The sequence below is a fragment of the Engystomops pustulosus genome, chromosome 1 (genome assembly GCF_040894005.1).
Source record: "Engystomops pustulosus chromosome 1, aEngPut4.maternal, whole genome shotgun sequence".
Classification (NCBI taxonomy): domain Eukaryota; kingdom Metazoa; phylum Chordata; class Amphibia; order Anura; family Leptodactylidae; genus Engystomops; species Engystomops pustulosus.
Window position 1 is genome coordinate 170,980,461 of NC_092411.1, and position 15,529 is coordinate 170,995,989.

The 15,529-nt window shown below is 39.8% G+C and overlaps 1 protein-coding gene across 6 annotated transcripts in view; it reads right to left on the minus strand.

The window, feature by feature from the left end:
* RANBP3 (RAN binding protein 3) overlaps positions 1–15,529 on the minus strand; it is a 144,081-nt gene that overhangs the window by 38,224 nt on the left and 90,328 nt on the right. For all 6 annotated transcript variants that reach the window (XM_072113867.1, XM_072113866.1, XM_072113864.1 and 3 more), the window contains 5 exons: positions 7,182–7,274; positions 6,994–7,100; positions 3,712–3,834; positions 3,438–3,541; positions 3,125–3,203 (listed from right to left, as the gene is read on the minus strand). In XM_072113867.1, coding sequence (XP_071969968.1) covers positions 3,125–3,203; positions 3,438–3,541; positions 3,712–3,834; positions 6,994–7,100; positions 7,182–7,274 — 506 coding nt within the window. The remainder of the gene's footprint in view (positions 1–3,124; positions 3,204–3,437; positions 3,542–3,711; positions 3,835–6,993; positions 7,101–7,181; positions 7,275–15,529) is intronic.

A 15,529-nucleotide genomic window follows, 5' to 3' on the forward strand; every position in this document is an offset into this window, starting at 1 on the left:
CGAGATAAGAGCGAAAAAAAACTGTGTCAAAAGTTTACAGTATAGAGGGGAAATAAGGGCTCTGTTCAGGGCCTGTAGGAAAAGGAGGGGGGGGGGGGGGGAAGAGGACTGTCCCCTGGTAACTTGGCATTTATGACATGTCAAAGCTGAAGATATAACAAGTGGAATTCTTTCAGCTGTTGAAAGAAGCAAAGAACACCATCTTCACAGACATTCCCTGTATAGTGCACACCCCTAGCAGGGTAATTTCAAAGGGGGTATACCTAAATCCCAGTAGAGTAATCGTAAGATCTCACTCTGGCCCATAGCAGAAAAAGATGGTGAAATAGAGGGGATGCCCCTCTGGTCTTCCGTCCCCATCAAACAGAAGGTATTCAGGTAAAGTGAAATGGCCAGAATGGGGACCAATGAGGGAAGCCATAGTAAGGCTACATGCACACTGCGGTGTGCCTGCCGCACCGTAGGTAGCACGGCGGGCACACTGCAGCGCGGGGAGAGGAGGTGAGCGCCGCTCACCCCCGCCCCTCTCCATAGGAACATATGGGCCATGGCGCCGTAATACGGGAAAAGATAGGACATGTCCTATCTCAGTGATGGCGAACCTTTTAGAGAGCGAGTGCCCAAACTACAACAAAAACCCACTTATTTATTTCGAAGTGCCAACATGGCAATTTAAGTAGTAACTTATTGATTACTGCTTTGTCAAAGCTTTCAACCGCTTTCATCATGAGGACTTAAATACAGTAGAAAGGGGAGAAATGCAGATTATTATCGTAACTTCCCTCCAGGGTCCCCTGTACAGCAATGATACAGAGCCCATTGCAGGAACTCAAATTAAAATCCCTATCCACACTTTCTCATTCCTCCTGTAGTCCCAGGCAGCTAAGGATGTGTTGCTTTAAAATAGTACTGAGTGCAGATTGTCCTGTGGCTGCAGGAGGATGCTATAGATCCTGTCTTATGAACTCTATGCTGAGGACCTGGGTGCCCACAGAGAGGGCTCTGAGTGCCACCTCTGGCACCCGTGCCATAGGTTCGCCACCACTGTCCTATCTTTTCCTGGGCTACGGAGCGGTATGGTGCCGCACATGTGCTGCACCGTACCGCTCCCGTACCATTCAGTGAGCCCATAGAAGCGTATGGAGGACGCATATTGGCCGTATATAAGTCCCCGATACATGTAAGTGAATGCAGCCTAAGTGGTTTCTCAATACAGTTGAGCCACCCAGTAATACAATTTAAAGTGGGGTAGTACCCCTCATCCCAGGAATGAAAAAGCAAATGAGTGGCCAACCTTGGCCTTATTGCCCCTCCCCCCATCCAGATGAAAAGAGGCCACACATCTGTGTAATATCTGGAAAAAATGGCACAGTATTTAAAGAGGACCTTTCATCACCTCACACAAGGGGAGATTCGCATACCATCCTGTAGGAGTTGCTACACAGATTCAGGGGCACTTAGAATCTTCCTTCTAGCCCCCCAGGTTGCAGAGATATCATTACCAGTATGCGACCATTATAATCTGTGTTTGGTCAGAGAGGAGCAGCTGGATGCGTGTGTTATGCTAATCTTCTCTGGCAATGTCAGAGAAGCTACTATGTGTGTGAGCATAGAAAATTAATCAGAGCTCACAACTGTTCAATTTGCTAATATTCTGTTGACACTACGTTTACATAATCACAATGTTACCTAATTGCATTCGGACCCTTAGTAGAGGTGCCCCAATAGGTTTGTGTTTACACCGTGCTTGACATTGTGCTTACACCTGGATACATCAGAATACTAGTGGTATGTGTGTAAGCATAACCTTTAGGTGAACATGAAAAAAAAAAAAAAACACAGCTCACTACTGACATTATCAGAGAAGATTAGCAAAAAACACTCCTCCAGCTTTAGTCCCAGCTCCTCCTCTCCAACCATACGCAGATTACCATGGTCAGATACTGGTAATGATATCACCGCAACCGTGTGGGCTAGAAGGAAGATTCAAGGTGGTCCTGAATCTGTGTAGCAACCCTGCAGCATGGTATGCTAATATCCATGTGTGGGGCAATAACCGTTTTTGTATTTTGATAGATCGGGCATTTCGGGGCGTGATTTTTGTTCGTGATTTTTACTATTTATTATGTTTTATATCAGTTTTAGGGAAAGGGTGGGTCGATTTGAATTTTTAATATTTTATAATTTTTTTTACATTTTAAAAACTTTACAATTTTTTTTCCCACTTTTTCTTAGACCATCCAGGGTACTTTAACCCTAGATGGTCTGATCGTTACTACTATATACTGCAATACTACTGTACAGGCGGTCCCCTACTTAAGAACACCTGACTTACATACAACTCCTAGTTACAAAGGGACCTCTGGATTTTGCTTATTTACTGTACTGTAGTCCTAGGCTACAATAAACAGCTGTAACAGTTATCACAGGTGTCTGTAATTTAGACTTATTGTTTATCCCAGTTCTTAAGACAATCCAACATTTTTAAAATTCAATTGTCAAAGAGACCAAAAAAATTTTGGGGTTACAATAATAAAGTATACAGTTCCGACTTACATACAAACTCAACTTAAGAACAGACCTACAAAACCTATCTTGTATGTAACCCAGGGACTGCCTGTATTGCAGTTTAAGTGCCGCCAGCGTCTTTACCGGCAGCATACAAGAGGTTAACACCTGAGATCGGTGCAAGGACCGACCACGGGTGTTAGCGATGGGTCTTTGCTGCAATATGCAGCAAAACCCATCTCTGTATGAAGAGGGCTCAGCCATGAGCCCTCTTCATATTCCCTTCATAGCTCTATGCCGTCGATATATCCGTCGTAGAGCATGAAGGGGTTAAAGTGTCTAAGAAAAACTATTCTAGTTGGTCATGACAACCATAACTCCACTTTAATTTTCCCAAAGAAGTTTATAAAATGAAAGCTTAGCTCTGAGTGGTTGCCATAACCAACCAGAATAGTTTTGCTCCAAGAACTGAATGGTATATACTGAGAAACAGGGAATTATAATGAGATGAGTGTCCCTCTAAGTGTCACTACTGTCCCTAGAGTCTGGACTTCAGACAAAAAAAAAAAAATTTAAATGTCAACCAAAATTATAAATAAATGAAAAACTTACTCACCAGAACTCTTTCAATCATATTTTGCCCAAAAACAAATTTATTACAGGCTGCTTCTGCTTTGTGTGAGGAATTTTCAAGGCTTCAAAACAGAAATTCAAAAACAAAAACAATGAAAACTTGTAAATACTGATGAGAGATCACTGTGTGCATAGGGTTAAACAGCAAAAATGTTTTGTTTCTATACTATTGGTTACTCTGAAACTAGCAAGAAATTAATTACTGGATTTGTTAAAATTGATAGTAGTTCTAAGCCTATTCCAAAAAAAAGTACGAACAAGTAAAAAATATAGGGTTATCAGCCAGATGATCTTACCTGGAGCTAATGTATTGCAGAAAGTAATTGGTCTGTGCTGGAGCATCTGCACTTTGGGGTCCAGTGTTTTCCACAGCGAGGGAATCTTTATCCTCAACTCTAAGCTTCAATATTATGAAGAAATAAAATGTGCGAGTATATGTATATTATCATCTAAGCAGTAACCTTTTTAAAAAAATGTACAGTATATCGAAAAGGCATTTTCAAAAGAAAAACATAACTTGAGTTTAGGTATTAAAATGAATGTGAAAATTAGAAAATTAAAAAACTTTACCTTTACTCTGTCTCGAAGATTCTGTCCAAATACAAATGACTGTTGAGAATTCTGTTCCACCCTCTCTGAGCTCTCAAGAACACTAAGTTTATTTGTCACCAAATCTGTATAGGCATCACTGTCCTATAATAAAAAACAAGATATCATACTACATTTATGGCAAATTTTTTTAAAAAATATTCCTGTTATTTTCCTGTCCAATCATTAGAGCATTTACTTTACCAAAGGAGCCTCATTGATCGACTGTTTAAAGCGAACCTGTCACCTGGATTGTCATTTTTAGCTGGCAAGAGGTTCGCCTACCCTATGCTATGCCAATTTTAAAAATGACTTGGTCAGGATTCAGAATCATTTTAGTACTTTATAAAAGTTTTTTTGCACATTACCAGTCTCAATTTTAAAAAAAATGATAATAAGAAAAACTAAAAACACCTTTTTCACTAGAACTGATATAAACAGTAAAAATCATAAACACATTAGGCATCGCCGTGTCCGAAAATGCTAGATCAAAATATACCGTTTGTACAGGTGGTTTTAATTTTTGTAAATGTATGAAAACATAAAACCTATATAAATTTGGCATCCCCGTAATCGTACCAACCCAAAGAATAAAGTAGAAATGTAATTTGGGACACTCAGTGAAAGCCGTAAAATCCAAGCCCACAAGAAAACGGTGCAAATGAATTTTTTCAGCAGTTTCACAACATTCTGAATTTTTTCCCCTGCTTCCCAGTACACAGCATGGGATATTAAATACCATCACTATGAAGTGCAATTTGTTATGCATAAAACAACCCCTTCTAGAGCTTCTTACACGGAAAAATAAAAAGTTATCGATTATTTTTTAGGTGGGCGAGTGAAAAAAAAAAATATGCAAAAACAAAAAGCCGAAAGTCGGGTTCAAGTTTGCCACATACAGTATATACTTGAGTATAAGCTAACCTGAGTATAAGCAGAGACCCCTAATTTTAACACAAAAAACTGGGAAAACCTATTGACTAGAGTATAAGCCCAATATATAGAATGCCAAATCATCCAAATCTAATCTCACAAAAAATTTAAAAAAAGGGATTTAAATCCCATTTCGAATGGTTACCACCTGTACGTGGATAACTTTTATACCAGCGTTCCACAGTAGCGTGAAGCCACTTGGAAAGGGAGGGCTATCAAGACAACCAGAATATGATGTTGGTCAACTATAAAAACTAAGAGGGATGTGCTTGTTCTGACCATGATTCATGAGGACTCTAGCACCCTAATCCCTGTACGAGGTACCTACACCGCTGCCCCCAGGCCAGACAGCATCCTGGCTTACAATAAATGCATGCGTGGGCTGGATCTGTCAGATCATGTGCTGAATCCATACAGCACCCTCCAGAAAATCAGGATATGGTACAAAACGCTGGTCATGTCCAATGTACAGATGGCACTGTACAATTTTAACTTGCTGTTCCAATGTGTAGGTCATGCCGTATAATTTCTCTATTTTTAAAGAGGTCGTGATTGCGGAACTAATATTTGGACAAGGACAGGCCCCTAGTACCTATGGATTAGATGTCCTCTTGTTTTACGAGGGCAACATTTGCACGGTGAATTCCTCAAGTTTGCTTCTAAAGGAAGGACAAAAGAGTCTGTTCCAAAAGGGGGATTACGAAGGACACTTTATTATACTGCTACAAGACCTGAGAGATCTCCAGAGAGACAAAATGTGGCACAGGGAGACAACTGGGAAAAGCACAGTGGCACAAACTGGGCATTGAACCAGGTTTCTAATTGCAATTTCCAAAAGGGTCTCTTTTCGGGTTCTCCTCCGTTTTATGCCACATGGGGTCGCCAAACGAATCCTGACACATGTAAAAGGATTTCTGTCAAATTGGCTTCTAGAAGGAAAACATCCCTCTCCCTCTACTGTGCGTCCATACAACATTTTATATGCACATGTGGGGAACTACTACTCTCAGGAGTAGGGATGCACCGATACCAGAATTTTGAGTGCTATACAATACCCAGAAAAGTATTGCAGTACTCAATGCCGATACGATACTTTAAAGAAAAAAAGGATTATCTGAATGCTTAGGAAGCGGTCACATGAGACTTTTAAATTGCATTTAGAACTACAATGCAAAAGTCTGGGGGCGGGGCTCATTCTGATTGCATGCGTTTCAGTGGAAATGCGATCAGTAACGGGCAGTAGTGATTTGCAAGTAGAAACTTTAGTGTTTTATGGCAGTACAGACGGTCCCCTACTTAAGGACACTCGACTTACAGACAACCCATAGTTACAGACAGACCCCTCTGACCTCTGGTGAAGCTCTCTGTATGCTTTACTATAGTTCCAGATTGCAATAATCAGATGTAAGGTATCAGTAATGAAGCTTTATTGATAATCCTTGGTCCCATTACAGCAAAAAAAATGTTTAAACTCCAATTGTCACTGGGGCCAAAAAATTTTTTTTCTGGATCTACAATTATAAAATATACAGTTTCATCTTACATACAAATTCAACTTAAAAACAAACCTCCGGACCCTATCTTGTACGTAACCCGGGGACTGCCTGTATAGTGTATGTGTTGTAAAGGTTAGCCCTAGTAACATTAATATAAAATAGTATACTAAACAGTATAATTTAGGGCTCATGTAGACGGGTATTTTTGATGTCAGCGTGCTTTCCTTTTTTTTCAAATGGCAAACGGACCCTCTGTTTCCTATGGATCTGTTCACATCTTTTCTCGGATTTCTTCAAATTTTGCTAGGCAACCAACTGGGCAGGGCATGAAGTAGATTAGAAACCCATCAGCTTTTTTTGCGTATGTAAAAAAATTAAAAATGGACTCATTGTGCAAACTTTAGTGTTCAAAGAATATATTGTAAGATAAAATTACATTTCTGTAATTTCACTTTAATTTATTTTCACCCTCCTGAAACGAACGTTCATAGGGTTAACAAACTACCCAAAGGTTGTTTTGAATATTTTGAGGGGTGCAGTTTCTATCAGGTCTATCATATAGGCCTTATAAAGTTATTTTGGCAATATGAACAACTTTCCAAAAAGTAGAAAATTTTGAATATGGAAAACAAATATTTTCCCATCTTTCATAAATAGATACTAAACATATTACTTAAATATCTGAACCAACATGAAGATATGTTAAAGCTTTCCAAAGTTATTACCACTTATAATGACACGTCAGATTTAAAAAAAAAAAAAAACGGGCCGTGTCAGGAAGATGCAAAATGGACAAGTCGTTAAGGGGTTGAGGATTCGATTTATGCAACTATACCTTATCTGTACAAAGGGTTTGGGCAGCTGGGATTGTAGAAATTTTATTAGCTGATGAGCCACATTGTTCAGATGACACACTGATGCCATTAGTTCCACTGCTGATATCTAGAGAAAACAGAAAAAAAATATATAAGCTACATAAAGCAAAAGCTATACATGTTGTGTTAACACAATTGTATCACTTACATGGTGTTGAAAAAGTCTTCGGTAGAGGTGCCTGTAACACTGCTGGACGTAGTACACTACGCTGCTGTTCCTTGGGTTTCTGGTTAGGGATCCCTGCAATGCCAAAATTGCATTATATATGTAATTATTATGGCCATGTATTTAAGTTTTCCTCATAGGAAAGCACATGGCAACAAAGAAAATCTACCATCAAAAAGTTTGATAAACAAGCAACACAGATAGATCCAGGCACCGTGACTGTGGCACATCTACAATCTATAAAGCATGAGCACAAAGGGGCTCTGGGTAACACCCCCAGAGCCAGTCTGGCTCTTTAGCATAATTTTAAAAGTTGATTTAAGAGGTAAGGAGGCCACAGATAAATAAGAAGAAAGTTACAACTGTCACAGTGCCTGGATCTATGAATAAGTTCTTGTCTTGTGCAATGTCCCATTGCACAGTGCTGGTCTCTGCTAGTCACAAGTTCCTTTCATAAAAAGGCACTTTCACATTTTTTTTTAGCAAATGTTACCGATTTGCTGAAGATCAAACAGATTTCCATTGCAGCTTTAGAATGCAAGGCATGTTATTTAATGTTAACATTTTCAAAGCACAACAAAAAACACAAAATGTGTGTTTTTCATAGGGATGGACAAATATCTCCATTTGATTCGGTACAATCATAGAAATGTCAAAATTATATTTAGATGACATTTTAAAAAAAAGTTAGATTATCTAACACCCCACAAGCCAAATATAATTTAATAAAAAATGCTTCTTATACTCAGCTCCTCCAGTGCTCCCATTCTCCCTTGGTGCTCCCCCCACAACCACTGCCACGTGCCTCCTACAGAATCTTTCTGCATTCACAGTATGTGGAAAAATGGGAGAAAATGGGAGAAAATGAACGCTGAGGTCAGTATAAAGTACTTGTGTATAAGCAGAGTTTTTCAGCACAAAAAAATGTGCTGAAAAACCTCACCTCAGCTTATACACGAATCAATAAAAGCGAGCGAGTGACTGACACAGAGACAGGTGGGTGAGAGCGAGCGAGTGACTGACACAGAGACCGGTGGGTGAGTGAGAGACTGACAGAGAGACAGCCAGGGAGTCACAGAGACCGGGGAGAGTGAGTGATTCAGACAGAGCAAGATAGATGCATAGATTTAAAAAAAAAAAAAAAAAAAAAAAATAATTTCCTTAGCGGCACTGCAATAAAATAAGGGATGGGTGCACGCTACCACCAGACAGCCACATGCTTCCGAACATAGAAAAACAAAAACGAACGGCACTCCAAAGTAGTGGAATAATTTAAGTGGTGTTCATTCCCAAGCTGCTTACTTGGGAATAAACACTACTTGAATTCTTCCATTACTTTGGAGTACCGTTCGTTTGTTTTTCTAGATCCATAGATAGATATATTATTTTTTGTTAACCTATTCTATTTTGTGTTATAGCTCATTGCAGTGGTTTACTATCCCGGGCAGCGCTGAGATCTACAGCTAGTCAAAAATAAAATGCAGAAATTGGTAACCACTTATCGGCAATTGTTTTTCCTTGAACCATGATAGCACCCACCACAGAGAAAGCCGTCCACAGGGACAGGTAGACCCAGACCATAAATTCTAGGTCCTCCTCCTGGTCCTTAGTGGATTTCAGAGACTGCACGAGAATTGAATCTTGGTTATATAATACATTTACAACATGGTTATATTATTCATGATTATAGTATACTATTATTCATGGTTATATTATTATTATATTAGGCACTTCCCTATATACGGCCCACTAAGAGGAAACTTAAGCCCTAAGCCCCGTCGGTATTTGTAATTTTGCTGCCTCATAAGCAGCAAAAATGACAAGTTTAATCCACCTTGAGATTGCAATGGAAGAAGCTTACTCCATACAGAACAAAAAGGCTGATTTTCTCCAACTAGCTGATCTAACTAGGAATTCTACTACACTAGGAAAGTCCAACAGCACACTATACAGTGGGTCCTAGCTCAAAAAGACCAGGCCTCAGGTCCTCCAACACACACATGAAAGCAAGCAGCACTCCAAGGAATCTAAGAACTGGGAGGAAAAAGAGGTCCTCTTTTATTCCAGATGTTTAAAATACAGCGACATTTAGCCTTTTTCAACCTCTCGAATTCCAGACTGTCAAGAGATTTTATCTTCGGATGACAAATTGGGCGCCAGAAAAGAAGATTGAGGATCTCCCTCAGGATCCAATGATCCAAGATTGACATCTCTCTCAAGGTCGAAAACCAAGCTTTCCTGGTCTGGAATGGAGCCATTGCTTGTTCTTGCCCCATCTTCTTCAACACTATGGTAGTATTATCAGAGGAGGAAATGCATACAACTGAAGTTCCAAGGCTTGTCCATTGAATGCAGGGAACATATTTATTGACCTGCCCGTTTTTGCGATTAGCAAAGAGATCCTCTTCTGGGACCCCTCAAAGTAGTACTATCTTCGGAAATATCTCTTTCGTCAGACACCATTCTCCTTTAGATAATTGGACACAGCACAAGCCGTCTGCTTGCGAATTGTCTTTTTATTTTATAAGCACTACAGAGTTCAGATGTTTCTCCGCATGAAAGAGCTTCTTGTGCCCCTTTGTCCATTCACTGCTGTTGTGCTGTCTGAGATGACCTTTAGATCCTTCCCCTGGATCACTGATCACCCAATCTTTTTATAGCTTCTAGAATAACCTTTAATTCCCTGAAATTTGATGACCTTCCCAAGTCGTCTTGCTTCCAAGGATTCTGAAGAAGCACCTCAGCCCCATGTGCTTGCATAGATCACCAATGTTGTCAGCTTTTGTAATCTTGAGGAGGAGACGCCCTTTCGTAGATTTTCTAGCGACAGCCACCGTATTAGAGAGTCTAATACAACCTGAGGGAGAATGATACAATGCTTCAGCATATGTAGCTATAAGGGGCGAGTATAAATCTGTGCCCAGAGTACCGCCGGAATAAAAGCCGTAAAGAGGCTGATAACCCCCATCACTTTCTACACCGTTGCAGACTAACTCTTCATTAAAGGGGTTTTCCCCCTTTCCCCTTTTACAGGTTTATATACAATTTCATCTGGTGTCTGACATTATACTAATCCACTGACACACAAAGATTAGATCAGATGTGCATGAGATTACACAGAGGCATGACAGACACAGGCTGACAGACTTTTACTGTTACACTATCAGCTCTGCCACATCTCACAGATAAGTGATCCGGGGGAAGGGCAGTGGCAGGCACATATCTCCTTCTAGTTTGTAGCTTGCAGCTACTCTTTCCTCAGGATGTGCTGACAGCAAGTGAGTGTCTCTGAGATCTTTGCAGGAGGCGTGGCTATAGGCTCAGAACAGAGCGAGACAAATCTCATCTGCACGATCTCACACAGAAATACAAGATGGCAGCCAACTCCAAGTCAGAAGTTACTAGGTCATGTCTAAGGGAAACTGAAATTGTGTTCACCAGGACTGATAGAAACAGGTTGGAATTATATGTATGAAATGCTGTATTTTTGTTAATAACATTGAATTAGAGAATGTGTTATTTTGCTATCCTGAGTACATATCAGAAACTGGTCTTCACGGGAATAACCCTTTAATTCCCATATTGCACCAGAAGAAAATAGTCTACATATGGAATGAATGCGCTAGGGGGGGTTATGAATTTCAGCCTGAAGGAGAAATCCAGCCCCCACTGGCCTTCTGGAGGCATTGCTCATTTTGTCTTCTGTCTATTTGGGAGGGGGTTGAACATGACGCCTCGATCTTTTTTGAACTTCTCCAACCAGCCTCCTCGTCCTTTTGCCTTTGGATAGGTGTGAAACGTCTGGGGCAATGAAAAAATCTTGATTGTGAGGTCTGGCTAGGGAATCCTTGTTTCCTATCTGAAGCTTGTTCTAGGTTCTTATCCAAGTGGGATCCAAACAAAACAAATCCTACACAGGGGATGTTACACAGGTGATTTTTCCAGCTCACCTTTTAACCCCTAGGCGCACCACGACGTTATACTACGTCCCCGGGGCTAGATGCTTAGCGCACCGGGACGTAGTATAACGTCTAGCTTCTGGGACCGGCTCACGAACGGAGCCGGTACCAGAAGCAGCGGCTGTCAGCTGTCTATCACAGCTGACACCGCGCTGTAACACCCGCGATCGGAGCTGGCTCCGATCGCGGGTGTTAACCCCTTACACGCCGCGGTCAAGCATGACCGCGGCGTGTAAGGGTGTTCCTGCTGTGGATCGGATCCCCCGTGCCGCTTACCGGGGGATCCGATCCTCTTCCGGGCAGCTCCGAGGACTGGCATGTGCCCCGGAGCTGCCCGGTCTCCATGGCAGCCAGACCCCTTCCGGGTCTGGCTGTAAACTGTCTGAGCATGCGCAAGCTTGCTCAGACAGTTTACACTGCTCTACAATAAAATAGTATTGTAGAGCAGTGTATTGAACTTAAACCAGTGATCAGAGCATCACTGGTTTAAGTTCAAGTATGTATAAGTAAAAAAAAATGCAAAAACAGTTAACACTACACAATATAATAAATAAAAAATAAATACATAAAATATAAGCCCCTAAAATGTCACTTTCCCATAAAAAACTTAATAAAGTATAAAAAACATAAAAACACCAAAAAAACCTGCATATTTGGTATTGCCGCGTCCGTAACAATCTGCATAATAAAACAGAATTGTTACTGGACCCGCACGGTAAACGCCGGAGGAAAAAAACGCAAAAAACGTTCCGAAAAAAGATAATTTTTAATTAATACCCTATAAAAAATGCTCTAAAAAGTGATTTTAAAAATTTTATGCACTCTAAAATAAGCCCACTAAAAAGAACAACTGTTCTCGCAAAAAATAAGCCCCTAACCAGATTTGTCAGCCAAAAAATAAAAAAGTTATGCATATGAAAAGATGGTGATGCTAAAATGAATAAGATTTTCTCCAAATTAGTTTTTATTCAGTACAATTGAATAAAATACACAAAACCCCCACATATTTGGTATCCCTGCGTCCGTAACAATCTGTATAATAAAACAGAATTGTTATTAGATCCGCAAAGTGAACCCCGTAAAAAACAACCTAAAAAAACTCTCTGAAAAAGATGATTTTTTATTAATGCCCTTTAAAAATGCTCTAAAAAAAGTGATTTTAAAAAGTTACGCAATCTAAAATAAGACCACTAAAAAGAGCTATCATTCTTGCAAAAAATAAGCCCTTAAACAGATTTGTGAGGTGAAAAATAAAAAAGTTATACATATGAAAGACGGTGATGCTAAAATTAACAACAATTTTGCCAAATTACTTTTTATTCAGTAAAAATGGTAAAAAATAAAAAATATATATAAATGAAGTATTTTCATAATCGTGGCGACCCATAGAATAAAAATAATATACTATTTTTATGGTATGGTTAACGGCCAAATAAAAAACACATAAAAATTTTCCTAAAAATTGATGATTTTCATTTCCTCCACCAACAAAGAGTTAATTAAATCTCACCAATTAGCTGTAGATGCCCCAAAATTACATACCAGAAAAGTGCATCTCATGTGGCAAAAGAAATAAGCCCCTATAGGTCCACATTAAAAAAAAGAAAAAAATTATAGCCTGTACAATGTGACATAGCAAATCTGATTTGGATGGCACCTCCTTCCCTTCTATGCCCGGCCGTGCGCCCATACAGAAGTTACCACCACATGTAGAGTATCCGTGTACTCGGGAGAAATTGGGTATCAAACTTTGTGGAGCCTTTTTTAATTTAATCCATTTTAAATGTTTAATTTTCCACCCAAAATGGGTGTATTGTGAAAAAATATTACAATTTGCAGACTGCACCTCCATTTTGTTTTAACCCCTATAAAACACGTAAAGGGTTAACAAACTTCTTAAAAGTAGTTTTTCATACGTTGAGGGGTGTAGTTTCCACAATGGGGTAATTTACGAGTCTTGCTATTATTTAGGCCTCTCAGTGTCAATTAGAAGTTGATCAGGTCCATCTAAATACGGGTTTTGGCGATTTTACAAAAAATGTGAAAAATGGCACCCAAATTCTGAGCCTCATAACATTCTAGTAAAATATGTGGAATCTTAAAAAACCATGCCAACATAAAGCAGACATTTGGGAAATGTAAGTTATGAATTTATTTGGGTGCTATGACTGTCTGCATCAAAAGTAGAGAATTTAGAACGTTGAAAATAAATAATTTTTCAAAATTTTTGCCAAATTTTGTTTTTTTTCATAACTAAACGCAAAAGATTTCATCCAAATTTTTAAACTAATTTGAAGTACAATGTGTCACGAGAAAACAATCTCAAAATCCCCTGGATATCTCATAGCGTTCCAAAGCTATAACCACTTAGAGTGACACAGGTCAGATTTGAAAAATGGGACCGCGTCCTTAAGGCCAAAATAGGCTGTGTCCCCTAGGGGTTAAGCCACATGCTCTCCTGGCTGAATTTGATAAGGCTGATACATCAGCTAGGAAGGCAGACACTTTCTGTGCCAAAGTGACATCCTCTGAGAAACTCTTCACCCGGGCTTCCATTTTTTCTTTCAACTGAGAAAGCCACATTAATAGTGGACAGGATATGCATGTGGCAGAAATATTTGGATTGAATGCCGCAGTTGATTCCCATGTTCTGCATAAAAAGCTATCTGCCTTCTTAACCATGGGGTAAAAATCCTGGTAACGCCGATTTCCTAAAACTATAACTTGGCAATATCAATCTTGGGGGTTTTGTCCCAGGATTCTGTCTCCTTCTCTGCAAAAGGATATTTCCTTATTGATGGCCAGGGAAAAAATATATATATATCTTTTCAGGTCTATTCCATTCTGTTTTTATTAGTTTAGAAATATCCTCATGAATTGGAAGAGACTTTTCTTCTCACCTAAACCCTGGAACATTACATCACTAATGGAGCAAAGTTGTTTTTCATCTTACAGCTCTGACCAATTTGACCAGATGCTCCTGAATGCTGCAACTCTCATCTAAAAAATGTCTGCACAGAGTCAAAGAAACTAGCCTGTTCCTTGACTAACAACTGTTGTAGAAAAGATTCACATGAAAACTTATAAGAGGATGGTAGGCTGACAACGCAGACTTTACACTCCTGATTCTTAAACTTCTTAGCAGATTTTCTGAAGGTGGTCTCTTCCCTCTACAATATAACACCAGACCACATAAAAAACAGTTTTTAAGGCCAGGTTAGAGCCGTACTCACCACTATAAGGACCACCACATGCATGGCACCACATGAACTCATGGCAGCAGGGGTGAGGTCATCAATGAATCCTGGCAGTAGAACTTCACCACTGGAAATTGCCTGTGGAACTCTCTCAATCAGCAGGTCTGACAGAAGTCCGTTTTTTGGCTCACAGTGACTAGCTGTGTTGGGCCCTTTTTCAAATTTGCCGCCTTAGCTCATCCTGGTCAGGTGGGACACCGTCTGTGCCTCACTTCTGGTTTCCCCCGGAAGCGGCCGCATGCTGCTCAGGCAGAAAGGAAGTAGGCAGGAAGAGGTCAGCGTCGTCATAAACTGTGCAGCTGATGCGCACCGGCCCTTATCTGGGTGGGAGTTGCAGATGTTGCCGCAGTACCCATCCGCACAGATGGCCACCGCTACAGACTAGCGGACTCCAGTTACCATGAAGCATCCCAGGACTATGGTAAGCCTCCAATAGGGTCCGATCGTGATGCCATTGGAGGTGCCTGAAAGATGGCATCTGTGACGTCATCTTTCAGGCACAGTCCCAGCCTATACATGTGCATAGGCTGACACTGCTAATACCCTGCAATACATGAGTATTGCAGATTATTATCATGAACAAGCAATCAGATGATTGCTTGTTCATGTCCAATGGTGGAAATAGTAAAAAAAAAATGTTTTTCAATAAAAAAAATAAAGTAATAAATCACTAAAAATGCCCATTAGCCCCATAACATAAAAAGAGACATAACACTAAAAAAGTCTAAATCATAACACAAACCCCACAAATATAGTATGATATAGTATCACCGCGTCCGTAACAATCCGTAGAATAAAACTAAATAATTATTGAACCTGCACGATGAACGCCGTTAAAAAAAACTGTTAATTGAACCCCACAAAAAAATGCAATAAAAAGTGTTAAAAAAAAACCTATGTACTCCAGAATGATACTGGTGCAAAGAACAACATGTCCCGCAAAAAAAAAACAAGCCATCAACCAGCTCCAAAGCCAAAAAAACTAAAACCTTATGCCACTTGGAAGACGGCAATGCAAAAATGATAGATTTTTCCCTCATTAGGGTTTTATTTGGCAAATTTAGTAAAACGTAAGAAAAAATATTCATGTATGGTATCGCCGTAATCGTATGGA